At 38.6% G+C, this 26,505-nt stretch overlaps 4 protein-coding genes and 1 long non-coding RNA gene across 6 annotated transcripts in view; 3 read left to right on the top strand and 2 right to left on the bottom strand.

Moving 5' to 3' along the window:
- The window catches only part of LOC135088499 (uncharacterized), a 39,114-nt gene extending 34,927 nt beyond the window's left edge, over window positions 1–4,187 (bottom strand). The window contains exon 1 of the long non-coding RNA XR_010261048.1: window positions 4,078–4,187. This is a non-coding gene — a long non-coding RNA (uncharacterized LOC135088499). The remainder of the gene's footprint in view (window positions 1–4,077) is intronic.
- Window positions 4,188–5,034: 847 nt separating this feature from the next.
- LOC135088492 (E3 ubiquitin-protein ligase Hakai) lies at window positions 5,035–16,849 on the top strand. The gene is made up of 9 exons (XM_063983317.1): window positions 5,035–5,454; window positions 5,732–5,919; window positions 6,027–6,101; window positions 6,190–6,291; window positions 6,509–6,619; window positions 9,031–9,162; window positions 9,900–10,047; window positions 12,204–12,337; window positions 15,127–16,849. The coding sequence occupies exons 1-8, from the start codon at window positions 5,244–5,246 to the stop codon at window positions 12,335–12,337; spliced, it is 1,101 nt and encodes a 366-aa protein (XP_063839387.1). The 5' UTR covers window positions 5,035–5,243; the 3' UTR covers window positions 15,127–16,849.
- A 95-nt stretch (window positions 16,850–16,944) lies between these two features.
- Window positions 16,945–20,657, bottom strand: LOC135088491 (transmembrane protein 115). The gene is made up of 4 exons (XM_063983316.1): window positions 20,114–20,657; window positions 19,813–20,008; window positions 18,865–19,041; window positions 16,945–18,551 (listed from the first exon to the last, which is right to left on the bottom strand). The coding sequence occupies exons 1-4, from the start codon at window positions 20,622–20,624 to the stop codon at window positions 18,323–18,325; spliced, it is 1,113 nt and encodes a 370-aa protein (XP_063839386.1). The 5' UTR covers window positions 20,625–20,657; the 3' UTR covers window positions 16,945–18,322.
- A 103-nt stretch (window positions 20,658–20,760) lies between these two features.
- LOC135088494 (NAD(P)H-hydrate epimerase) lies at window positions 20,761–22,208 on the top strand. The gene is made up of 4 exons (XM_063983320.1): window positions 20,761–20,901; window positions 21,010–21,218; window positions 21,307–21,630; window positions 21,762–22,208. The coding sequence occupies exons 1-4, from the start codon at window positions 20,866–20,868 to the stop codon at window positions 21,994–21,996; spliced, it is 804 nt and encodes a 267-aa protein (XP_063839390.1). The 5' UTR covers window positions 20,761–20,865; the 3' UTR covers window positions 21,997–22,208.
- Window positions 22,209–22,509: 301 nt separating this feature from the next.
- On the top strand, window positions 22,510–24,802 carry LOC135088493 (proliferating cell nuclear antigen). Of its 2 annotated transcripts, none has more exons than XM_063983318.1 (7): window positions 22,510–22,605; window positions 22,870–22,986; window positions 23,082–23,188; window positions 23,278–23,435; window positions 23,539–23,655; window positions 23,899–24,074; window positions 24,518–24,802. In XM_063983318.1, exons 2-7 carry the CDS (start codon window positions 22,873–22,875, stop codon window positions 24,626–24,628), a joined length of 783 nt encoding a protein of 260 aa, XP_063839388.1. In that variant the 5' UTR covers window positions 22,510–22,605; window positions 22,870–22,872; the 3' UTR covers window positions 24,629–24,802. The 2 variants fall into 2 exon arrangements, with proteins under 2 accessions (XP_063839388.1, XP_063839389.1); XM_063983319.1 differs by having other exon boundaries at window positions 22,517–22,632.
- The last annotated feature ends 1,703 nt before the right edge of the window (window positions 24,803–26,505 follow it).

Here is a 26,505-nt window from a genome sequence, read left to right as displayed (position 1 = left end):
AATCCTTATGAATTTTGCATAAAACGTTATCTGTGAAGCAGATTTCTTTCCATATTAGATGTAGATGTAAGGCTAGACTTAGATATTAATGTAGTAAAGGGCGACGTGGAGTAAACCGTAAAACTGCCCGTTTCTTTTTGCAGTAACAAAATAATGAAGTAGAGAAGAATTCGGCTTCAAATAATTTTCAGATGTTCAGTATTCTTTATCTTCAAATGGCTTATCTTATTTTCCCAAACACAAAATATCATAGAAGTGCGACAACCGGCCCTGACCGCGATTCTTCCCATCAACAAGCTAATCCGAAACGTTACGTAAGCCTACGTGGGAGTATAATTACCCCTTAAAACAACCGAGATGTTTATTAAACACTACCGTCGTCGACTACAATTTTCCCGGCTCATATTCTCGTAACGTGCGCGTTTCTAAAACAGCACCAGCCAATGCCAAACAGGTAACATGGAGATTGTCGTGTAGCTGCGGGAGCAATGGTTACCCGAAATAACACCAATTCAAAGGACGCATTTTGGCAGCGGCTTAAACTTTTTTTGCGTTTAGGGCTGTCAAAAAAACTATTGTTGCATTTTATAGCAGACACGCTAAGCATTGCATAAGGCTCATCATTAATGGGCAGAATTTGATACTGATTTTCGTAAACCATAAAGACACGATAGGCGAATGGTAAAGGGGTCAGACTAGCCGACTCGAAATCCGAGGAACGCGGGTTCGTATCCCGCCCGCTTGACTTTTGTTGTGAGCCCACTCGTAACACAAGCTTAGTACGATGGGCTAACGGGACTATTAGTAATTTGTGCAATTCAAATAACTAATATTCTTAAATAAACAGCATCTGTGTCGGTAAACCGCGTTGTGAAATCTGAACGCGTCTTCTCATCCCAGTGTCGCTAGCCCTTACACAGGTCCACCGAGGAACGTCACAGCAGGCGGTGCGACAACCGGCCATGACCGCGTTGCTTGCCAGCAGCAATAGAGCTGCGTCTAACGTTTCTGAGGCGATACTTTATTTGCAAGGTGTACGTTATTCGAAGAGGCGAACAAAGCTTGACAGCCATTTCGTTAAAGAATACCGTCCGTCACGGTGATGGATTATTTTATTTGAAGCGAACTGATAATGTTTGGAAATGATGGATTACTGGAGATAGTCTTTGACTTGTCCCATGTAATATTTTACACTTTGGAGACGCATTAAAAGGCATTGGAAATAGCAAAATAAGACCAGAATGATTTTAGAATAAACAAAACTCACACCCACGAGGTAGACAGGAAGGCGCTGGATGCATTTCCCTACCAACCGGACAATCTGGAAATCATTGGAGGAGGCCTATGTTCAGCAGTGCACGTCCTATGGCTGAAATGATGATGATGATGAAGGAAAACCTTAGCTATGACGATGAAAAACGCGCTTAAAGTCTCAACCCTTAAAATCAGGAACAGATAGCACATAGCGAGGATCTTCTATGATTCTACCCAACATGGTTTTACTTAATAGACATTTGGATAATTTTCGTAGCTCATTTCCCAGCCCTAACATTCATTACTCAGTCAGCGAAGAGTTAATACGCAACTTGCGTAACACGACGACCGCCGATATCCTGGCTATTTACGGACATTTCACAAGTCACTGCACTACACTCGTACGTACCTATACGTCCTTATCGGTTGAGCTGCATATCTATTGACAAATCCAGAATTTAATAAGAACCTGATAAGCAAAATATGTATCAGATATCTAGAAAGTACCTACCTAAGTATCTCGCCTTTATGCTAAGTATCGAATTAGACATGATTGCCGTTTTGATATCGAGCATTATCAGAATTTCAGATAACGAAGCCACCGCGAAAACAACGAAAACCGCGACAATAATAGATTTCCTTATTCAATATTCAGAGTCATATCCATTTCGGAAACCGGGACATTCTAGAGGAGCATAAGTGGCCTGGAAGACATAACATTCCTTATCGTCATAGAAATATGATAGTGTGACTTGCTAATTTATATTGCGGTTCACTGTACTAACACGGGCAATTTAACTGAATTTAGACACATTAGACTAGCTTAAAAACATTTCAAATTTGAACCTTATGTGGAATTAAATAAGATTCTTGGTGATTCGCGCTGTATCGTTGAACTTGCGTTACTTACGCCCACAGCTCATTAGAGAGTTGATGTCATGGAGAGATTTGCTCTTTCTTTGTTGGTTTGGTAAACTGAATTGGCAACATTACAAATAAATCACTCTTATAAATACTTTAAAGCTATGACAACAGTAAGATATATTAACAGTCTGTAAGAACATGTGTATGAAGATAAAGATTAATGATTCCATGTTTTTAATTTTGTCTTTAAATGAGTAATCTTTTTTTGTCAAAAGTTTACTTCAGTTTTAAGCAATTATTAGCTCATTCAAGTGATGCCAATAAACCTTACACATACTGAGCAAAGGTGACTTTGGTTTTGTCAGTTTAAAAGAATATTTTAAGCATAAAACCATGCTGATATCATTATAGGTACATATAGTTTTCCATTACTCAAAAGGAAATTCATTTTGATGGAATTGAATACTTTATTGATGGATAATAATATAGTTGAAATAATCAATAAATTAAATATTTATTTATTATTATTTATTATAAATAATTTTAATTGTTTTTTTTATGTATTGGTAAAGCATTTATTACATGGATTTATTTTTATTTCAGTTTACCAAAGTAAACTATGTGTATTTAGAATTAAAAATATAAATGTGCTACTTATTAACTATTTGAGTATGAAACTGACTAAATTACTGGATAGCTTCTCAGCACTGGGTTCAGATTAAATTCCTTCCCTAACAGTGGCAAAAATAATATGAAAGAAGTTATGTAAATGAGCTTTTTTAAAAACAATCATCAGAATTTTACATCATTCATACATTGAAAAAAGGTCAATGACATTGACCTTATGAATTTTGGAACATCACTTTGGATAAACACCTAATCATAATATAATACAACAGACAAGTATATTATTAACACTATTTTAATATTTAACTCTAGTCTTTAAAAACAGAAGACTAAAGTAAGGAGTTGTAGTAGGGTTCTGTAGGAATACTTTGGAAGAAAAAATCATCTCTTGACCCATTGATTATTTTTTCATTAGGTAACCATAGTCATTTTTAGTATACTTAGATTATGTTGATAAGAAAATTTATTTAATTCGTTATTTATTTTGTAAATAGTTTTAATTATAGTAATTTTTAAATTTTAGTTTTTTAGTAATTTTAAGTTTATGTAAATATATTATAAAATTATTTAATAGAGAAGTTTAAATTTGATTGATAGGGTGATCGCTATAGTAATTAGCCAATACATAGTTATTGGCCAACATGCCTAAAATGAAAAGAAACAAGCCTAATGGAAGTTATTGAGAGTAAGAGACAAATATTTTTTCTGAGCGATACGCAGTCCAATGTAGTAAATATTTTTGTCTCTTACGTATTAACAATCCAATATGCCAATAACTATGTCATCATCATCATCATCATCATGTCAGCCATAGGACGTCCACTGCTGAACATAGGCCTCCCCTAATGCTTTCCACATTGATCGATTGGTAGCGGCCTGCTATGTACAGGCTAATTACTATAGCAATCACCCTACCTAGGTCCTAGGTAGGTATTTGATGATTTGATAATACCTAACTGAGAAATAAACCGTGAACAGAGAGAACGTGAAAGGAGGTAGGTAGGTACTGTATATTGGATATAATATTACAGTAGGTAATTTTAAAACATAGTTTCAGAAATTACCTGTGCTGTAACTTTTGAGAAACGATACGTTTAGGTTACCTACCCCTAGAAATGAATGATGTTAGTGTAGCGTTAAAAGAATTTATGGAGAATTAACTATTGTGGTAGTTCCATCTTAAAAAAGCGATTCGTCTTTAATTAATTGAGTATTTATCATCAAAATTGAAACTATAAGATAGGTGGTGCCTTTAAAAACGAACCATTCGAAAATATTCATTAGCGATTCTAATAAATTTAAACTATAAGAAATACAAATCTTTCTACTCACAGAAGGAACCTGTAACGTAGATTTAGCCATCGTCAGTCATTATTTTAAATTATTTAGGGCGTTTTTAAAATTCCATGACCGGCAAATCCGGATTTTTTTGTTGATGTCAACTGTTTTTATGTCAACAATGTCATCAACAACTTTACCCATTCCGTTCTACTGAATTAATATACATAAAAGTAGATTATTTACGCTGTTTTAATAAAAAAAGAATATTTTACAATGAAAACTAATAATAAATTATTTGCTTAATCTTAACTCATAATTATAAATGTGAAGATAGATAAGATTGTATATTTTTATATTTTCATAAAAGTAATTTCTGCTTTAAATGAAACGCCGAACTCAAAACCACTTTTAGTGATGCCCTACTTATTTTTTATTTAAAAATTAATTGAACTATTCAAGCCGGTGTTATCGAATTAACATAAATATGCATCTCGTTATTTTCATTCGTTTTACCAACAGGCCAGCTACGGAAAAAAAAACGTGAAAAGCCCTGAAGCAGGGGGGGGCAGGGTTTTAGTCTCAAGCTCAAGGACATAAAGTATGTAGATTTACTATTTCTAAGATTTTATGGGGTGGGCACTGGACCATTCTGGGGTAGGCTGTGTGCTCACCCGGCTCGTTCACTACATAGATCGCTGTGTGCGTGCATGAGCATATGACATAAAATCGTTAAGTAAGACACAGTCTAGCTCTTCAACAGCTAATTACAAAAATTGTACTAAATTTTGAATTGCAGACAATTTTTTCCAATAAGTTAAAGAAATGTTTTAAAAAAATCTGGACTACAAGCATATCATATATTTTATGTTAAGTAAGAGCCTAATGTTGGTCTAAATGAAATACAAAATATTTTGATTCAACTCATTACTTGCAGATAATCGATTCACTATATCGATTAAATACAATTGAACAAGTAATTGAATGAAAATACATATTGCTCATCCCTAAGGTAGATTAGATTCTTTTGGGCAGAGATTTTTTTGTAATTTTGTGATTATTTGTGATAAATACGAATAAAGTATGGCATAGACCGTTATTAATTAATAAAATATTCCTTTCTGTGTACGTTATAAAGTAATCAAGAGTTCTTGTAAAATCTATTTCGTAAGAGGTTAGGAAGCCAACACTACATTTTACATCTTTTTTATCATCTTGAAATGAACAACGAGAAAAGAAATGCTCGTGGTCGAGGCCGAGGCCGTGGCCGTGGTAGGGGCAGAGGCCGAGGCCGAGGCAGGGGCAAGAAAGTGCCCAAAGTGATGTCTAGTGACGAAGAGGAATGCTCTGTAGAAGAAACTTCGCAAGATCAAGAAGAAGTGGTCACTGAAGAACCTAAAGAAGAAATTGAGCAGGCCGAGCCGCCAAAATGTAAGTAATACTAGTAGTTTACAAGCTATGTCATGAATTATATGGTAATCATCTACAACAATTTTATTTCAAGGCAAAATTTAATACCATTTGTGTTGTTTTTGTGTTTGTATACAAAATGAGTCAATTAGTGAATACAAACATTTCCAGTTAGCGTTATCTTCGTTTTATCTGCGTAATTATTTGATAATCCTTTGATCAGCCCAATGTTATCAGATACTAATATTGAGTCTCATTACTCGTTGAATATTGCACATGTGAATAATTATGTCCACAGTGGAAGTACCGTCGGACATATCTCAGCTGGAAGCCCCAGTGTTCACAACTCTACAACGAGGCCCCCCAGAGCCAATGTTGCGTCTCGATTGGAGCCACCGTGCAAACCTAATCGGGGAGAAAGTTCTGAACCCCATGATCTATTGCTGTGATATATGCTCAAAACCTATTCTTATTTATGGACGTATGGTGAGTTTTGTGTGGTATTATTTTATTTTACAATGAAAGTTATATTATTATGCATAAATGATCTCGGAAACATTATCTTTTTTAAAATGATAACTATTATTTTACAGATACCGTGCAAACATGTGTTTTGCTTATCATGTGCAAGATCTGAGCACACTCACTGTCCGAGATGTAGAGAAAAGGTACTTCTTTTTTCAGTCAATAACCAGAGTTAAACTAAAAAACTATTAACACGGGCCTTATATTATAAATCTTTCATGTTTGTTGCAGGTATTGCGAGTTGAACAGACTGGTCTCGGCACAGTTTACATGTGCACTCATTCTGGGACTCGATATGGGAACACAGGATGCAGGAGAACATATCTTTCACAGGCAAGTTAATTATTAGTAAAATGATTTTTACATTTAATATTAATAAATTCTCTTTTCTGTCATCATCATTATCATTTCAGCCATAGGACATCCACTGCTGAACATAGGCTTCCCCCAATGATTTCCATGTTGATCGACTAGTAGCGGCCTGCGTCCATCCATCCAGGACTTCTCTGTGTGAATTACTGTAAAAAAATGTGTTCATTTTCATGTACAGAGAGACCTGCAAGCCCACATCAACCACAGACACGTTTCGGCAGCTGGTGACGTCAAGCCTGATCCTGAACCACCTTCAACCAGTTCTGTGGCCATTGTGAAACCTTTATCTGTAAGTTATTTATATTTATTTAACTGGATTTTTTAAATTACCTTAGATTGTTGATAGTGGACGACTGGACGTGTTTATTGGGCATTGGCCACAGTTCCAGGTACCCATTTCTGTATTTTTTCTCACTCTCATCAAATGATGATTCTTTGCAAAAGAACGAGATGACATCGGAAATGGGTAGCTGGAACTCCTGCCTATAGTACAAAAAAAAATAGTTTTCATTTAAATATTCATAGAATCTAAAACCCTATCTACGATATAGTGTCGTACTTTCATGTGTTTAAGCAAGATTTTTATTTACTAATGTGTTACTGATAAACTGTATTATAACCTGTGCAGATATCAGTTTATTACAATATTTTGATATAATCAAAGACATGGAATTGTCCACATTCTGTTTATGCCGGCTGTACACTCGTCCGAGAAATCCCAGATTGTCCCGAATGTCTCGAGACAATCTTATATGCGAACACGGGAGCGAGAGTGAACGAGCGACAGCGAGACACCGCGAGAGTGAGCGAGCGACAGCGAGACACCGCGAGAGCTCCCGAGTACTCTCTCGCACTCGGCCTGTCTCGTGGGCTCTCGTAATGTACAGCCGGCATTATAATCCACTGCTAACTAATGTTCGTTCGTTCGTTTCAGCCGAAAGACGTCCACTGCTGGACAAAGGCCTCCCCCAAAGATTTCCACAAAGACCGGTCCTGCGCTGCTCGCATCCAGGAACCTCCCGCGACCCTCACCAGATCGTCGGTCCACCAAGTGGGAGGCCTGCCCACGCTACGTCTTTCGGCTCGTCGCCACTCAAGAACTTTCCTGCCCCAGCGGCCATCAGCTCTACGAGCTATGTGCCCCGCCCACTGCCACTTGATTTTAGCAATTCTGCGGGCTATGTCAGTCACTCTGGTTCTCCTACAGATCTCCTCACTTCTAATATAAATATACAGGGTGACTTTTGTATCAGTATCCAAATTTTAATATAATAATCTATGAAGCGAAAGACAAAACACGTATTTTTTATTTTTGTATCGTCCAGTACAAAAATGTCAAAATAAAGCACCCAGAAACAGTCTAAAAAAACACTTACACCGTGGTCACGGCTCACTCGCTTACGCACGCACACACGTACGCGCCTGCCCGCGCCGCATTTCATTCATTGCGATACGATTTATAAGTTGTCGATTTTCCCTTCATACTTTCACGGGCTTAGGACCGTCAAAATGCAAAAGATTTCAAAGTGGTAATTAGTTTTAATTAAACAGACTTACTAATTTATGGTAGAAAAATTAAATACCTACGACAATAATTACTACGCTATCAAAAAGAAAATAAAATCACCGAGAGCGGTAACACTAGTTTTCTTGTGTACCTATTCGGGGGTATTTATCGTTATTTTCATGTGCAATAATTGAGATTGCTTACTAAACCTACCTAACCTAACAACAAACTAACAAATTATGAGTAGTTATTTTAATAATTGCCCAAAGTGCATACCATTTTTCTCCAGACAGACTTGCACGCTTTTGTACATTGTCTTTGAGTTTATTTAAAACTACAGTGTCATTTCGCACTTCGCGTCTCGTGTAGGTACTTACCTACTTGCTCGCGGATCTCGCTTCAGTTTGCCGCTAAAATCGTTCACCGGTTTGGCACTGTTGGGTTTAGTCCTTGGTTACGAAGTCGAGGTATTCCTCTGGGCCCGGTTCAAACTCTCTCCACTTAAAATGTAGCACCGAATCATTTCATAACACTCGCGCTGCGAATACATCGTTACGTTGACCGCACGACGGAACGATCGGCGCGCGCATCGATACGCGCGTCTCGTAATGGGTTGCGCGGGCGACTGATTGAAGCGCCGCGCGCCTGCGCGGCCAGGCCGGCCGGTCGAGCGTTGCCACACGTTGCCAGCTCTCCGCTCGACCAGCTCTCCCGCAAAATGTTTACGCGCTAAGCGCGGTAACCACACTACGTGATTAATTGGTTAGGAAAAAAATAGTTGATGTTAAAATTTGACCTACCTATTTTTTATTAAAAATGTCATCTATAAACGATACATAATGTCAGGAAAAAATTTGGATACTGATACAAAAGTCACCCTGTATATAAATATAAATATCCTTGGACATTTAACACTGCGGTTCTAGTCCCAAACTAAGCAAAGCTTGTACTATGGGTACTAGACAACGGATATAAACATACTTAAATACTTTTTTTTTTTGTAAATACATACTTATTATACATAGAAAACACCCAGTCCAATACAAACAAATATGTTCATGAACACAAATGTTTGTACTGTGCGGGAATCGAACCCGCTACCTCCGGAATAGTAGTCCGTTTAGAACCACTACACCAAACGGCCGACAAATTCTGACCATTCTGATCTAATGTAGAGTCCTTTAATTCCCCAGATGGCGCCGACGTCGAACGACCCGCGCGGGCCGGGTACGGGCGCGGGCGGTGACCGCACCCGCCGCACCAACCTCATCACCGTGCCCATACACGACCAGCCCGAGCAGCATAACTACTATAACTACTATCCGGTAAGTTTACATAAACTGCCTGTTGAGTAGGGTCTTCAAATAAAATATAGTGGACTGTATAATGTTTACTGGTCGCTCGTAAAGAAGACATACAGAGGTGCGTGTTCTCGAAGTCCAAGTGGTCGCTGCTTGCACAGACCGCTGTAGTGTTGTGGCTGGCTTCCGGCGCGCTTAGTGATGTGAGCAGAAGGAAGGCGAGTCGAGAAAGATGCGTAGACATTGCCTGTTGCATTTCACCTTTAAACCACTGATTCAATAAAATTATTGGCACAGAGACAAGGAGACTCAAAGATAATAAGGATAGTTTTTATCCCGGTTTTTGTAGGGTGGAATAAGCGCTTGATAAAGTTTTTCTGTAAGGCCTTTTCTAGCGTTTTTCGAACGTCATCGTTCTGCTAGCAGTCATGCAGCATTGTCGTTCGGAAGACGCTAGTGGGAAATTTACGCGGGTAAAACCGCGAGAAAAAGCTAGTGGTTAATAAAATTATTTGCGGCAGCTCGCGGATTATCGTGGGGCCTTCTGTAAGAAGGGCTAAGCCTGCCACTAAATTCTTGTTTTTTTAATTAAATACACTAAAAGTAACTAAAAAAACATACCAATCGAATTGAGAACTACATTTTGTTGAAGTCGGTTAAAAATAGCAGTCGATTTTTTTTATGTTTTATATTCATTGCACTTGAGTTAGATCAATATTCTTGTGTGTATCAATAAAAACTACTTTTATTCTATTCCACAGCAGCAGCCGGTGGGGTCGGTGGCGGGTGTTTCTGGCGTCTCAGGCGTGGGCGGCGTGCTGACGGCGGGCGTGGTGCACAACGTGTCGGTGCCGCCGCCCTACTACGCGCCGCCCTACCAGCCGCCCGCGCCCTACCAGCCGCCGCCGGGTAACTATGCTTCCTTTTCAGATAGGGAAACTCTTGCCCTCTTACCAGGCCTGTTCATCTCCGCGAGTTTACATCGAAAACAAAACACGCACGATGGCCCATCTACAGGATACTATTCGACAAGGCCTCACATACGAGCGAACATTGACTCACGCACGCGTATTCTTGTGTATGATGGAAGAAAATAAAGAAAATGGTGTATTAAATACTGTGCAGTATTTAACTGCCTAAATAATAATAAAAACACAGAATGTACTATTTTAAGTTGCCTCAAGACACTGAGAGGTAAATAAGTAGTTAATATTATTCATGATAATTCATGCTAAATCATGTATTTCCTCCGCCATTTACCGAAGTCAGCCCTATAGCTTCGGCGCAGTGCCGATCACTGACGTTTGTCAACAAAATGGTGCTTGACTCTTGAGACAGGCTAAATTACACCATATTGTTAATGACATTGAGTATACATTTTTTTAAATACCTACGCGAAGTAAAACTTCTGTACGTAGTACTTATTATTATTCTGTGCCCTTACTAATAAAACTTACACGCTCGTTGAACAGTGTTTTAAAGTGACGTTTAGTATGGAAATGTCACTTTAAAACAGTGTTCAACAACTGTGTAACTTTTTATTAGTAAGGGGGTTGGTCTGCATCCTTTATTCGCATAATATCAAATTCTCAAAATATCAGATTCTTAAAATATTAGATTATCAAAATAGCAGAATCTCAATATAACCGAAATCTCACCTGTGGAGTGAGTTTGTTTGCATCAAACGCGCTCACTAGTGACCGCGTTTAAAAAATGTATGAAAATTTTAGTTTTTTAACGTTTCCCGCTAGGGGCGCTGTACAATCTGTCATACATTTAATGTCATTTTTTGACGCGCTCACTAAGCGCGTTTGATGTATATGTCACCGTAAAATTGTGAATTCCGTCAGATTATAATCTGACGTAGTTAAATTACAATCTAACCTAACCTAACCCACTGTTAGTTTACAATCTAACGCGTTATATTATAAACTGACAGAGTTCACAATTTCACGTTGACATATAGATGACCCACACTGAACTGACAGGAGGGCGCTACCATCGTTCAACTATATGGTTTCCAACATGGCAAAAATCGGAACCAGCGATCCGGTGTTGACGGTGGCGCCACGCTGTTAATGTCATGGATAGAACAGTTCAGTATTTTGGAACTATAAACTCACACTAGGCCCTCAGAATTCAATCTCTGAGAATTTGACTATCTTAACTACAAGTGCCGAGACAGGATGTTAATATTTAATTTAATAATTTGCATAGACGAGACGTAGCGAAGAAATAAAAAGAATTTGAATGGTGATTATTAATGTGATTCATGTGATCGCGCAATAAAAGCAGCGATTCATATTTCAGCGTTAGTTTATTGTATGTAGTTACAATGCTACGGAAAAAATATCTTCCTGAACTCCTCTAACACATGTGTAGTCACAACTGAGTAGATTTTTTTACTGAGTCAGCATATCTTGGCTTTCAGTCATCAGTTCTTTACAAATAACAATAAATATCAATGACGGCTATCGTTTTAGCGCTCACCAGTTAGCGCCACTGTAGAGTAAGGTCCTGTCACTTGCTAGTCACGAAGACAGTGGCACCAACTTGTGAGCGATAAAGTGGTAGGAGGACTATCGCATTTACACTCATCAAGATGGCGCCACTGTAGAGTAAGGTCCTGTCAATCGCCAGGGGTGCCAACTGTTAAGTATAAAAACGATAGCCCTCATTGACTCAACATGGAGTGTGGGCATTTTTTTTAGCTTAAACTTTTTGATTGGACTGAACAGAAAAAATAACGTAATAATATTTCAAAATTAGTAAAATTCAAATCGTGCATCCTACAAGGATGGGAGGCCTATGTTCAGCAGTGGACGTCCATAATCCATATAAGTAACATTAATATTTCTACGATATATTTGCATGCTATTGTTGATGGCTGGATGATCATATTTTGTTATTATCGACCTTCTGTACACCCTATTCAAAGACAAATAAATATTTCTATTTCCTATAACTGAAAATTATTATGATGATCCTACAAGGAAATTATACTGTCCCCCAATGAGTATCTTTTCACACTCCTCTTACTAATCTTCAAAACTTTAAAATTCCAGGTAGTAGTATAGCAACAAACGTATCAGCCCCACCAATGTCGGCGGGCGTCGCGAACCCGGCGCTGAGCTCGCCGCGCTGGCCGGACTCCTACCCGCAGCAGTGGCCACACAACCCACACCATTATTACAGGTAGGTTAGAACTCCTTTTTGACTAGCAACATAGAGCAGTGTTTCCCGAAAGGTGGTCCGCGGAACGTAAAAATATTATCCCACGTTTCGTGACCGACGTTGTTCGCGCGCACCGACTTGTTTACAAATAATTGCATAAAAACTTTATTGTTTTTAATTTAAATTTCCATATCAAAGTAGGGTTCCGCTAGGAAAAGTATAATTAATTAGGGTTCCTTGGCAAAAAAAAATTGGGAAACCCTGACATAGAGCATCACTACTGTAGGTAAGCCGCTTGATGACTGGCAGTCGCAATTGTCCTGCACTAAGGCTGGGTTGCACTATTTTCCTTTAACTTTGACAAACGTCACAAAAACCCACACCATTATTACAGGTAGGTTAGAGCTCCTTTTTGACTAGCAATAGAGCATCACTACTGTAGGTAAGCTGCTTCATGAACTGGCAGTCGCAACTGTCCTGCACTAAGGCTGGGTTGCACTATTTTACTTTGACTTTGACAAACGTCACAAAAACCCACACCATTATTACAGGTAGGTTAGAGCTCCTTTTCAACCGACTTCAAAAAAAGGAGGAGGTTCTCAATTCGACCCGTATGTTTTTTTTCCATGTTTGTTACGCGATAACTCCGCCAATTATGAACCGATTTGAACAAATCTTTTTTCGGCGTATAGGTAATACCTCAAGGGTGGTCCCATTTAAATTTAATAATAAAAAAACAACCCCCAAGGGTGGAAAATTGGGGATGAACTTTTTTATACGCAATATCTCCGCCGATTATAAACCAATTTGAACGATTATTTTTTTGTTGAATAGGTATTATCAAAATGGTGGTTTCATGCGAATTTGAAGAAAATATTTCACCCCCAAGGGTGGAAAATTGGGGATGAACTTTTTTATACGCAATATTTTTAATTCTTAGTTTTTTTTTTTGTGTTCACGCATTTGAAGTCGGTTTTATTTTTTTTAAAAGTTAATTATTATTAACTAGCAACATAGAGCAGTGTTTCCCGAAAGGTGGTCCGCGGAACCCTGGGGTTCCGTGGAAAGGCCGCAAGGGTTCCGTAAAAAATATTAACCCACGTTTCGTGACCGACGTTGTTCGCGCGCACCGACTTGTTTACAAATAATTGCATAAAAACTTTATTGTTTTTCATTTAAATTTCCATATCAAAGTAGGGTTCCGCTAGGAAAAGTATAATTAATTAGGGTTCCTTGGCAAAAAAAAATTGGGAAACCCTGACATAGAGCATCACTACTGTAGGTAAGCCGCTTGATGACTGGCAGTCGCAACTGTCCTGCACTAAGGCTGGGTTGCACTATTTTACTTTAACTTTGACAAACGTCACAAAAACCCACACCATTATTACAGGTAGGTTAGAGCTCCTTTTTGACTAGCAATAGAGCACCACTACTGTAGGTAAGCCGCTTAACTGGCAGTCGCAACTGTCCTGCACTAAGGCTGGGTTGCACTATTTTACTTTAACTTTGACAAACGTCACAAAAACCCACACCATTATTGCAGGTAGGTTAGAGCTCCTTTTTGACTAGCAACATAGAGCATCACTACTGTAGGTAAGCTGCTTCATGAACTGGCAGTCGCAACTGTCCTGCACTAAGGCTGGGTTGCACTATTTTACTTTAACTTTGACAAACGTCACAAAAACCCACACCATTATTACAGGTAGGTTAGAGCTCCTTTTTGACTAGCAACATAGAGCATCACTACTGTAGGTAAGCCGCTTAACTGGCAGTCGCAACTGTCCTGCACTAAGGCTGGGTTGCACTATTTTACTTTAACTTTGACAAACGTCACAAAAACCCACACCATTATTACAGGTAGGTTAGAGCTCCTTTTTAACTAGCAACAGAGCATCACTACTGTAGGTAAGCCGCTTAACTGGCAGTCGCAACTGTCCTGCACTAAGGCTGGGTTGCACCATCTTACTTTAACTTTGACAAACGTCACAAAAACCCACACCATTATTACAGGTAGGTTAGAGCTCCTTTTTGACTAGCAACATAGAGAATCTACTGTAGGTAAGCCGCTTAACTGGCAGTCGCAACTGTCCTGCACTAAGGCTGGGTTGCACCATCTTACTTTGACTTTGACAAACGTCACAAATCTGTCAAACTCCACACAAAAAACGCTGGTTATCGTTATAGTTACGGTCAAGGTAGCGCAGGTGCGCAGAAAACCTTAGAGGAGGCCTTTGTCCTACATTGGACGTCATTCGGCTGAAACCAACGAACGAACGAAGGTGGTGCAACTCAGCTTAATTAAGTGTAGGCGCACACTGGGCGACAAGCCGAGCATTCGCTGTAGCGTGTCGCCCAGTGTGTGCCTACACTAAGCAAGTATGTAGCTGGAAAACTGCTATACTTACAACGTTGTATAGTCAAACGATTTTGAAACGTCGACTGACAAAAATCAAAAACTAACAGCCCAGTATTGCTTGCGACCTCCTCGTCTCCGCACCGCTCCGCCTTGGTGGAAACTGGGCTTTACATTATACATTTTTATGACACAATCCACGCCAATTTTCATCGTTTGTTTCTAAAGCCCGGTCTGTGAGCACGTAGAATTTTGTCCAATGACCCCAAGCTACCCATCCTTATTATATTATACGCTCGCGCGTAATTATATTGATGTCGCGACGCGCGCCCGCAGTGAGTGTGCGAGCGCGACAGCAACATAATTACGCGCGAGCGATAAGGATGGGTAGCTTGGGGTCATTGGACAAAATTCTACGTGCTCGCAGACCAGATTATAGCTTGTTTCTTGCTTGCAGGTAGCGGCGCCCGCCCCGCGCTCCGCGGTACGATGCGTACGCGCCGCGCCCGCGCTTGTGACGCGACACTCAGCTTAGTTCCCTCTTCTCAGTTGAGTGAGGGAAAAGGGTGGGCCCAGATATCTTCTCAGGATGTGAATGGACACGTGATTGCAACTACGAAGACTGCTTGATGAATCAAAGTGCAAAATAGTGCGACAATCTAACCAGAAGCCCGTCTGTCTCCCTTCCATTTTAGCCCAGATATCTTCTCAGGATGTGAATGGACACGTGATTGCAACTACAAAGACTGCTTGATGAATCAAAGTGCAAAATAGTGCGACAATCTAACCAGAAGCCCGTCTGTCTCCCTTCCATTTTAGCCCAGATATCTTCTCTGGATGTGAATGGACACGTGACTGCAACTACAAAGACTGCTTGATGAATCAAAGTGCAAGATAGTGCGACTACAATCTAGCCAGAAGACCGTCTGTCTCCTTTCCATTTTAGGCCAGATATCTTCTCAGGATGTGAATGGACACGTGACTGCAACTACAAAGACTGCTTGATGAATCAAAGTGCAAAATAGTGCCGCGACTACAATCTAAACAAGGCCCTCTCCCTTCCATTTGACTTCTTCCACTTAGTCATGCAAGCGAATTTATTTCCTTACTTCCAATCTAAAAAATATTAGGCAAGAAGATGAACAGTGCTTAGCAATGGAAAATTGACAAATGAATTAACTTTGTGAACAATGTAACAGTGTTTACGCAAGAGTTGTACAAAACTGAAGTGTTGCATGTGCTGAACTCTTACTAAAGGCATCTAAAGGCTAGCAATACACGTCGGAAACGTGTTAACAGTATCCTTAGACAATGTATGCAGCAGTGGACTCAAAATATTAGAAAATGTACCGTACTGGCTGGTATTACAAAGTTAAGTTACTTACGTAAAGTGAATGGTTGAGTGTATTCTGTGTTGTGCTGTGTGACTTTACTGAGTCAACTTAATAAAGCAAGACTAGAAATGTTTGGTGAGAAAATGATTCGAACTTGTAAATAGTATGTTGTTAATGTCACTATTAAATTATATTACTAAGTAAATAGAATAATGTATCCTGATTGAATATGTTCAATTAATTGCAGAAAGGAATTGTTTTTCAATCTATCCATAGAATAAAGGCTTGTGATGATATAGCCAACAAGTAATGTTTTTAGTTGCTAGATTTGACACCGTCAACTCATTGGCATTTCAATAATGGCTCAAAGGATCTGCATAATAACTATCAATATGAAAGTGATATTGTCTGGAATTATTATTAAGTTTCTACTTCCTTAACAAATGTTGCCCTATGGCAATTTGTCTTTATATATCTGCTATTGTCATGTGAACTTGGCTAAGCTATTCATATAATTATTTTTAATCTTGTGTTATATGATATCTCTATTTACTTAGCCCTGAGATAATCTTTTTATACCTACCTCTTGAAATATAATTTCCCGGTTGAACTTCCACTATATCTTCCTTGTATATAACATTATTTACTTCTCGAAATATATAAATAATACTATTAATTGAATATTGTCATAATGAACATCCTAGTTAATACAAACTAGTTAATTTTATTGTCTTATGATAAAATGTTGGTAATGTCATTTTAGACATCCGAATCCTCATTTTGTACACTTTTTCATAGTTGTGCAATAAAAATTATAAATGTAAATATTTAGCATTTTATTTACAATAAACTTGTGCCCTTTGTTCATAAAACCATGTTTAGGAAAGAATATAATAAAAGCAACGAAACTGAAGGTTCCATTTTATAAAAAATAAGAAGATAATCTGTAATAAGTAATTGGGTATTTTTATTATCACTAATCAATATCAATAATATTTACAATGTCTCACTCCATCCATTCTCCCATCTTGACACCATTAACAAATGCATTAAAATCTGCAAAAAATATTTCGCTTTTTGACACCACACAAACATTAACCATACTTACATAACATTACAATATAAAACAAAATACTAGTCGTATAAATTCAGTGTCTGAAGAAATGCTGCTGTACAGTGTGAACATAAATAATATTACAAAAAAATACGAAGAGAAAGAAAAAATACTACAAATTATTTGGACAAACAGTTTCTTTGGGGATATTTATAACTTAACCAATTGGACATTTCAAATTTTAACGACGAAGCCCGACACTCAGGCTCCACTTAATATTATGATGTAATACAGTAAATGAGCTTTATCCATTTCTGCCATCACATCCACAGAAGTTGGTATGTGTGGCAATGACAAAAAGTACACATCAAATCATTTTACTGAGCATAAAAGGTAAACTCAACGGCAATCATTAGTAACATATTGACCTTGGCATTGGACTTATTCCTTGCTCAATAAGAATTATTTTTGCTGTTCAACTGTTACGTCTGATGTCCCATCGAGTATACCATAATCAACACAAAAAGATCGACTGTGGTTCGACTTGGACCTTCAAATACTACTAAACACAGCCTTAGCTAGCAGTTCGGGCAGCATCATTATCTGTATTCGTTTGGAATTCGGATGAATCGCAGTGGCTTCTGCAAATGTTTTGTAACAGTGGTTTTTGTGGCATTTCAAGTAAAACCACTGTGACAAAATCTCAACTTTAGGAATTGTCAGTTATCTTTAGCGCTTTCACATTAGGTGCAGGCGCGCGACTTTAAGCGCGGCACTCGCACTTATTCGCATTACATATTGGATTGCATATTAAAACAGCTTTCACGGTGTAGCGGCGCGGGAAAACAATGTCGCGAATAACTTTATTACGCGCCAATAGACAAGCTATACTGCAAACAAATAAGATGATATTCATGACATGACAGTCTGACGAAGACTGCTTGAAACTTATTGGTGTGTCACGCTTATGGTTGCCAGGTCCAAAAACACAATAAGTGTCATAGCTCAGAGTGAGTACTATCATCATCGGTTGCCCAACAACGTCCTGATGCGTGCGCTTCATATTATAAAAAAGCCTAACAAAAGCCGGACAGGCCGGACAAGACCATAAAAAGCCGGACAACTGGAAACCCTAGTCACGCTACTAACCAGCGTAGTAAAAGGATTCTGAACGCACCTGCATCCTAATGTGACAGCGGTAATCTGACGAGAGCGCGAACAATCGTTAGTTCAGTGAATAGTCTTATCCTAGGTTAGTATCTGCGTGGATCATGACTGTTTGGCCGGCACCGCGGGGTCAGTACTGAGGTCAACGAGGGTCGCTTCCGCGGGCGCGGGCGGCGTTTGCGCGGCCGCTTCAGACGAGAACTGAGGAATCACGTGCGACTGCTGCATTTTACGCACAGTCTCCATATTCACTTTTGTTGACAAGTTCTTTTGTCTCGTCTGCTCGGACGTCTTCGACAATCTCTCGCTCAATGCTTTGAGTGCAATTTGTCTGAAAAGTAAGTAAACAGAATCGTTAGAATTAAATCATAGTTGTTGTTAAGAAGGTAAATCAAAGATAGGTTAATGTTGATATTTGGTATCCTTGAATCCATTTACCGCTTTTTTAACCTTCAAACTTCTTCAACTTGAAAAAATCGATTGCCTTAGGTGGGATTGTCCTAAGTTACTAGCTACCATAGTCAGAAATCGAACTGTGGGTTCACTTTTCTTGATTTATCATTTTAATCAATCCTTTATTTCCCTTCACTTCACTTTAACAGGTTTTACAACCTACTTTACTGTCACTAAACCTCCAAAATTACCTTCTCCTCTCCATATCTTGCGGCTCCACCCCCGGCATAGTAATACTAACTCCCCGAGGGCTCAGCGCGAGGTGCACTCGCCGCGGCGTCTGCGTGCACAGCCCCATCCGCACGAGGCAGCGGTGCGGCGGGCCCAGGATGCCCCGCACGACCGGTTGTAGCACCGTTGGGAAGAAACTGGAATTGTAAATGTTTGTTTGTGGACTTTTTTTGAGTGTTCTTGTCATGTCAACAACAGAGATACAAAACGCCTCAAGAGATGGCACATTCTCGAGCTCGTAGAAAGAAAGTAGAGCTTCTACCAGTAATGGACTTTGCTTTTCAATGGAATACCAGTCAAATAATCCGCTCCCAGAACGACGATCATAGATAAGAGAAAGAAAAAAAAGATGTTGACAGCCAACCTATACAGTGTCAGCTCAAAACTCTGCTACAAGAGTGGTGTTGTAAGTTTTAAAGTATTTTGTTATCACTGCTATTAATTAAATGTGTCATTAACAGCCATTTCCTCATAATTTTATAGACCAATTATGTGTGTGTTCTACTCATAGTATGCATGAAGATCTTAATGAATAACAAACTGGACAACATGTTTACGTACACAATTTTTAATTGAAATATATTTTAACATTTACCACTTTATGACATCATTTTACTTCTTAATCTTCACTTATGGATTCATATGATTTAAGTGTACTGGAGTATAATCAATATATCTATGAGTCAAAACCAGATATTGAAATAGTGTTGTTTACAAATCGCACTCATTATAAAATTCTGATAGATAATAATTTTTCTATTTTTTAGAATAACATTTTACACATTACATACTTTAATTCTATTTGCCAACTCACAAGTAAATTGGTTCCACTATACAGTAATCATAACACTTTATAGACAACAGTAATCATGATGAGAGGACACAGTAATACTTTAAAAGTTTCTTACTTGTCAAAACTAAAGTTTTCTGCCATATCTCCCCTGGTGCCACTACTGTGCTTCTGCCAGAACCTGAGGTACATCCAGGACAGGATGGTTCCGCTGCCCCACATGCACGGGTAGGTGCCTTCCAAGGCCCCCACCGCCCACAGGATTATTGCAACGATTAGGAGCAGCAAAGGCAGTGATCTGTTTGTGAGTTTACCTAAAAAGTCGCACAACACCAATATAATAACAATAGCCAGGTACTGATAGATTATAGAAACATTAGTTATCAAGATTTATCTCAGTTGGTTGCCAACACACTCACCTAAAGGTGTTTTTATCAACAAGTGATCTGGCATAATCTGCTTCACAGCGACGCTGACCGCGGCCAAGTACCCGGCCAGCCCGTGCACGTGAATGTCGAACAGGTACGACGCCTGGCCAGTGCAAGCGAAAATCACCAAGTAATAGAACGTAGTCAGAAACGCAACACCTACGTTCGTCAACAAGAAAAACTTCATCATCTCTTTTTGACCCCATAGTGGCTCGATCAATTTCCCACACAGACCTACTGTCACGATATCGATGACCACCTCCCACAAATGTATTTCAAGAAACCAGAACGTGAAAGTGGACCACAGTTGAAAAGAAGGTGGCAACAAATACCCTGGAGTTACACTGAGAACGTCTATTACATCGTCAGAAAATGACAAAATGTACCCTATTATCACAACTACACATATGAATTTCACTGACGGTGACGTGTTTCCCAATAATGCGGAAAATTGTTGTCGTAAATACGGTAAATTACGGCTGAACACTCTGAGAGCAGCCATTTTTGTGATGGATGAGCAATATTTGACGTTTACTAAACTGTCAAAAATGATAAACTTGTCAAAAGTTCGTTTCGTTTTACGCATTTAGTGATTAGGTAGACTGATAAGTGACATTTCCGATTGAAACGGTAAAATAACGTGGTACCTCTGTCAAATTACTTGACCTTTTTTCCAAAGAAAAACATTGAAAAACTTTCCAGTTTTTTCAGGTTTTTACCTATTTTCGTGTTTATTTAAATAAATGTTATTCCTGAGACTTATTAGCGGTGCTCTTCTGGTAAGTTATTTGAAAAATATTCATTGTATTATGGTTATTGAATTTCCAAGTAGCCGGGATTCTAAAACATGATTTGGTCGAAATCCAATCCTTACATTTTGTTTGTAGTTGCGTGCAGCCAATATCTGGACTGGTGGCGTCATGGCAAGCAGCGGGAAACTCTGCAGCAGTGCAAGGATGAAGTACTTATCGCAATCGGAGGCGGCAGCGCTGGATCAAGAGTTGTTCAATGAATACAAGTTCAGCGTTGATCAGTTGATGGAACTGGCTGGTTTGAGCGTTGCTACAGCTGTAGCGAGGGCCTATCCTCCTTCCTCGTTAGTTTTTAAATATTTTTTGTTTGAATGTAATTATTTTAAACTATTTTATCAGGCATTCTCTGATGCGCATTTGTTTTATTTACAGATATGGCTCAGCCCTTATTGTATGTGGACCAGGCAATAATGGAGGGGATGGCTTAGTGGCTGCTAGACACATGGTTCTCTTTGGGTATTCCGTGGCAGTATATTACCCGAAACGTACACCTAAACCACTTTATGAAAACTTGCTAGAACAATGTAAAAGGTTTGGTGTTAAAATTGTGGATGATCTACCACACCCGAATGATTTGAAGAACGAATATAAACTGCTGGTAGATGCATTATTTGGTTTTAGCTTTAAACCACCAGTTAGAGAAGAATTGAGACCAGCTTTGGATGCCTTGATAGATGGTGCTTTACCTGTTTGCAGGTAAGTATCCCATAACTTTCCAGATGGGACAAGAACACACTTCCTTTCCTTCCTTCAATCTTTTTGTAACTGTGCATTTTGTCAGGAATTTCCTACCTCTATGAAAATTATAAAAAAATATATTTTTTCAGTGTGGACATACCTAGTGGATGGGATGTTGAAAGAGGACCAGGATCAGACCGTGCCCTGAAACCTGCAATGCTCATATCCCTCTCAGCTCCAAAGCTTTGTGCAAAACCAGAGATATTAGATAATGCTAAACATTTTCTTGGGGGCAGATTTCTGCCACCAGGCATAGTTTCTAAGTATAATTTGACCCTGCCATCTTACCCTGATCAGGACCAAGTAGTGCAACTTTCATGCTAAAATGGTTTGGAACCATAATTTATAGATATTCTTGGACATAGTCCTATTATCATGTAGTCTGAAACTAAGCAAGCAAAGCTTGTACTATTTAGGCATCAGGCATTGCCAGACATAGGGAAATAAAAAAAAATCTGGAAATGTGCATTAGTTTTCTGCATTTTGTTTCAAGTTGGGGATTAGTCATAAGATTAAATAAATAAGTTTTTGATAAATCCTGGTTTTTATTAAGTTTGTAGTGTTAACTAGGTAGTCCATGTTCCTAACTTCAGGTTCCTTATGGCTCAGTACCTACCTGAAATACCCACTACAACACCTCAGACTTTAAAAATATTATCCAATGGCATAAAATGTTGTCCAACTCCCAAGAGAGGATAAAAAAAGTATTTTCGCTTCAGTCAAATGATGTCCACTGCTGCACAGAGGCAAAAAAAGTTTTCCTGTTTGTTTTATAAAACTAATTGCCTTTGCCTATTAAAAAATCATATTGACAGAAGCCTGACAGCAATGGATTTCGCGCCAAATATTTCCCGCTGCCAGTTGTCAAATTGTGGAGGTCAGCGACTGGAACGCGTCTTGTCTTGTTTCTCTCGGTTATTTACTGTGCTTTTTGTGAGTTTTCTCCTAATTTAATCAATCGTAAGTGTTTTTACTTCCATATTGCTATTTCCAGATACTATTTAATTAAACACCTCCATGTTCTGACTGGATTTTAGAGGTCGACTGATCACTTTCCGTTACTCGTTTGGGCGTTGATATTCCTGATATTACCGCCTATTTTACTATTAGTTTCGTTTTATTGTTATCTAATGTACATAATCTAAGCATTTATTGTATTATTCACGGATTTCTAACAGTAGAATTGTTATTCTTCAGACAATGTTCGAAGCCAGACTTCTGCGTAGCTCCATCCTCAAGAAGGTCTTGGAAGCTATAAAAGATCTCCTCACTCAAGCCACATTTGATTGTGACGACAATGGAATACAATTACAGGTAAGATAATAGCCCATTACCTGTTGATCATATTTTATAACATAACCTCATTGTTGATAATGGTATTTATTTACGGCTAAATTAAATGTTTGCAGGCTATGGACAACTCTCACGTGTCTCTTGTGTCACTCTCGCTACGAGCAGATGGTTTTGATAAATACAGATGTGATAGAAACATTTCCATGGGCATGAATTTGGGAAGGTGAGTTTTCATAGTGCAGTCTTGACCGCAAACTTCTTCCTTAGATCTAAAGTTATAACTATAATAACTACCTTCTATGTATATTTCAGCATGTCCAAGATTCTCAAGTGCGCTGGAGACAAAGACACAGTCACAATGAAGGCACAGGACAATGCAGACACTGTCACATTTGTATTTGAGAGCCCCAACCAAGAAAAAGTGTCAGATTATGAAATGAAACTCATGAATTTGGATCTTGAGCACTTAGGTAAACATTTTTAAATAAAGACTTCAATATGAAATTGAGAATGTACTTAGTTTTTGCTCCTTGTCTGTTCTGTAATGACTAATGGTAATAAATTTTTTTGTAGGCATTCCTGAGACAGAGTACAGCTGTACAATTCGTCTGCCAAGTGCTGAATTTGCCAGAATCTGTCGTGATCTGTCCCAGTTTGGAGAGTCCATGGTCATATCTTGCACAAAAGAAGGTCAGTTGGAACACCATAACTTGCTCTTGTTTGAGTTTACTTTACTGTATCTTGCAATTTTTGCATATCAATGCATATTATTTTATCTAGCTTATTGATGATGTCTTATTTTGCCATTCATATCTTATCTTTTACAGACTTCGATATTCTTGACACTATGTGTATTGATAAATTACCAATTTTATGGAAGACTAAACTTTAAAGTAGTTAAAGACCTATCTAACAGCCAATTCTTGTTTTTAGGGGTAAAATTCTCAGCATCAGGAGACATCGGGTCAGCAAACATCAAGTTGGCCCAGACTGCTTCCATTGACAAGGAGGAGGAGGCTGTGGTTATTGAGATGGACGAGCCAGTCACCCTCACCTTCTCATGCCAGTATCTCAACTACTTCACGAAAGCCACATCGTTAAGTCCACAGGTAATTATTACCATTATAATTAATTTTCAATTTTAAATTATCAGTGAAAACTCATAGGCTTGTGTAAGACTTATTATTTTTATTCTACCTGTATCATAATATAAGCTGTATGTTTTCCAAATAAAGAAAATAAATAATAATGTTGAAGAAACTTTTTAATCATTAAAATTTTCAGAAGACTGTCTCCAAACAACCATTTCTTTACCATAATGTCTATGTTGAACAAATGGTAGACTGGCCTCTCTTAATCAGGGTTCTCTACAGCTTTTCTTTTATTTTTGGCAGTATTTAGTAATGCCATTGCTATCCCCAGTCAACCATTTCATTACCATAACATCAGAGGTGAATAAGTGGTTGACTACAATGTTGTACAAGGTGCCCTGGAGCTTAACTCGTGTTTTTGGCAGTATTTTTTCAAATTCTTATCATTCTCTTTCTTACAGGTTCAGTTATCTATGTCAGCTGATGTACCACTAGTGGTAGAATACCGCATCCAGGATATTGGGCACATTCGTTACTACCTAGCACCGAAAATCGAAGAAGAAGACAGTTGAATACATAATTTTTATCTTTTTGTACTATCATGTCATAATATTAAGGCCATTCGTAATAATTATGTTTCGTTTTCGTTATGCTATCCTTTCTATTCTGTACAATGTGTGTATTGCTACATAAAAATTGTGATAACAATGAAAGCAGAAGGAAATAAACCTATTTTTAATAACTAACTATTGACTTATCAATGAAACCCAGTTTCAGTTCCGAATCATTTATTTCCACAGACATACTTATCATTACAAAATAGTACAAATTATATTTTCCATGTTATACATGAGTATAATAAATTAAGAATCAAACCAAATTACTATAATTCACTTTGCCATAAAATAAACATTCTTCTAAACCAAATGGAATGTAAACATAGAGTCAAATTCTTAAGTAAAATCTTATTTAGATATAGGTACATACATACTCATAAATAAATATTATTACAACTCCATGCACAGAATAAACACTTAAAGGGAATGTATTAGCAACTCTTGAAGCTGCATTATCAATAAATACATGACTAGGAGCAGTCATTCATACAATGTGTAATATTAATTATTTGTAAGAAAAAGTGCAAATGCTGAGTATTTGAACTCGAGCCACAAAACTATATGTCAAGTCTATTAAATCAATCATTTTCATCATTGAATAAAATCACATGACTATATTGTAAACATACTCTATTATTATTATATTGACTAGTCTTCAAGTCAAATACCTTAAAAGTATAACTAGGGGGATTATAAAAAATATAATTCTAAATAAGTACTAAAGGAATAAGTGAATAAAAATACTAAAGGAGGGTGGAGCAGGATACGAAGTGACAGAACGAACATTGTTTACCCGACATCGCTACATTTTGACGTCAAACCAATTGACAATAAAACGCAAGTGAGCCTCGCTGGACGGCTTTGAAGCATACCAAAATATTTACTTGTAACTAGACTGAAGATATGTTTTTATTGAATGAGATTATAAGGCGAAACGGATGACTACAGATTGCGGCCACTTGGGTACCGAGCAAAAATATCTCCTTGTAGAAGGAGTATCTCCGAATTAATCGCGCATGCAAAATGTAATCAGAGAAGTGTACGCGCTTTAAAATACTCATCATCATTTCAGCCATAGGACGTCCACGTTAAAATACTCAATGGCATCAAAATGCATGAAAATGTAATCGCCATCCGTCGCAATTTTACTGAAAAACGCTCGACACTGTATTACTGTAGTCTTCGTGTTTGATACACAAGTGAAAGCTATCCCGTCCAGCATTACCCACCTACGATACAAACAAAACCGAACCGAACTTAACCGCAGCGTGCCGGGTGTCACGTTCACTGTTTCCACTTCTTGGCAGAGAAGAGCACCGCGCGCTGTTTGAGGAACAGCGAGTAGCTTTGCCGGCGCGGCGCGGCGGGGTCGGCGGGCGCCGCCTTGCGCTCGGCCGCGCGCCGGCTCGCCGCCGTCATCGCCGGTGCGTACGCGCCTCTACGGACGCGTCCTCTTCCTGCAACAATAAAGCGGGTTTTTGAATCGCGCTGACCACTCGCTGATCGTCGGCGCTGACAAATCAAATGTATGTAATTGAAGGAAACGTTCCTGAGTGACGCTGATCGCTCGGCGCCGACGCTTCATACATTTCGGCTGTCAGCGCCAACGGTCAGCGTTCTTCAGCGCGATACTAAACCAAGCCTAATATTTTGAACAAGTTTGTTTCTTTCATCTTCTTATTTGTTCTAGCCATTTCACAATGTTTGGGGTCGGCTTTCCTAGTTCTGCGGCGTCAGGATAGTCTGTCCTTGGTTGTCGAAACAACAAGTAAAGGCAAGCTCTAAGTTATTGGCCACCGTGGTACCCCCATGCTTCCCTTGGGCCAGAACCT

The sequence above is a fragment of the Ostrinia nubilalis genome, chromosome 4 (assembly GCF_963855985.1).
Source record: "Ostrinia nubilalis chromosome 4, ilOstNubi1.1, whole genome shotgun sequence".
In the NCBI taxonomy this organism is placed as follows: domain Eukaryota; kingdom Metazoa; phylum Arthropoda; class Insecta; order Lepidoptera; family Crambidae; genus Ostrinia; species Ostrinia nubilalis.
Note: the sequence above shows the minus strand (reverse complement) of the source record. Positions and strands in the feature narration are given on the sequence as shown.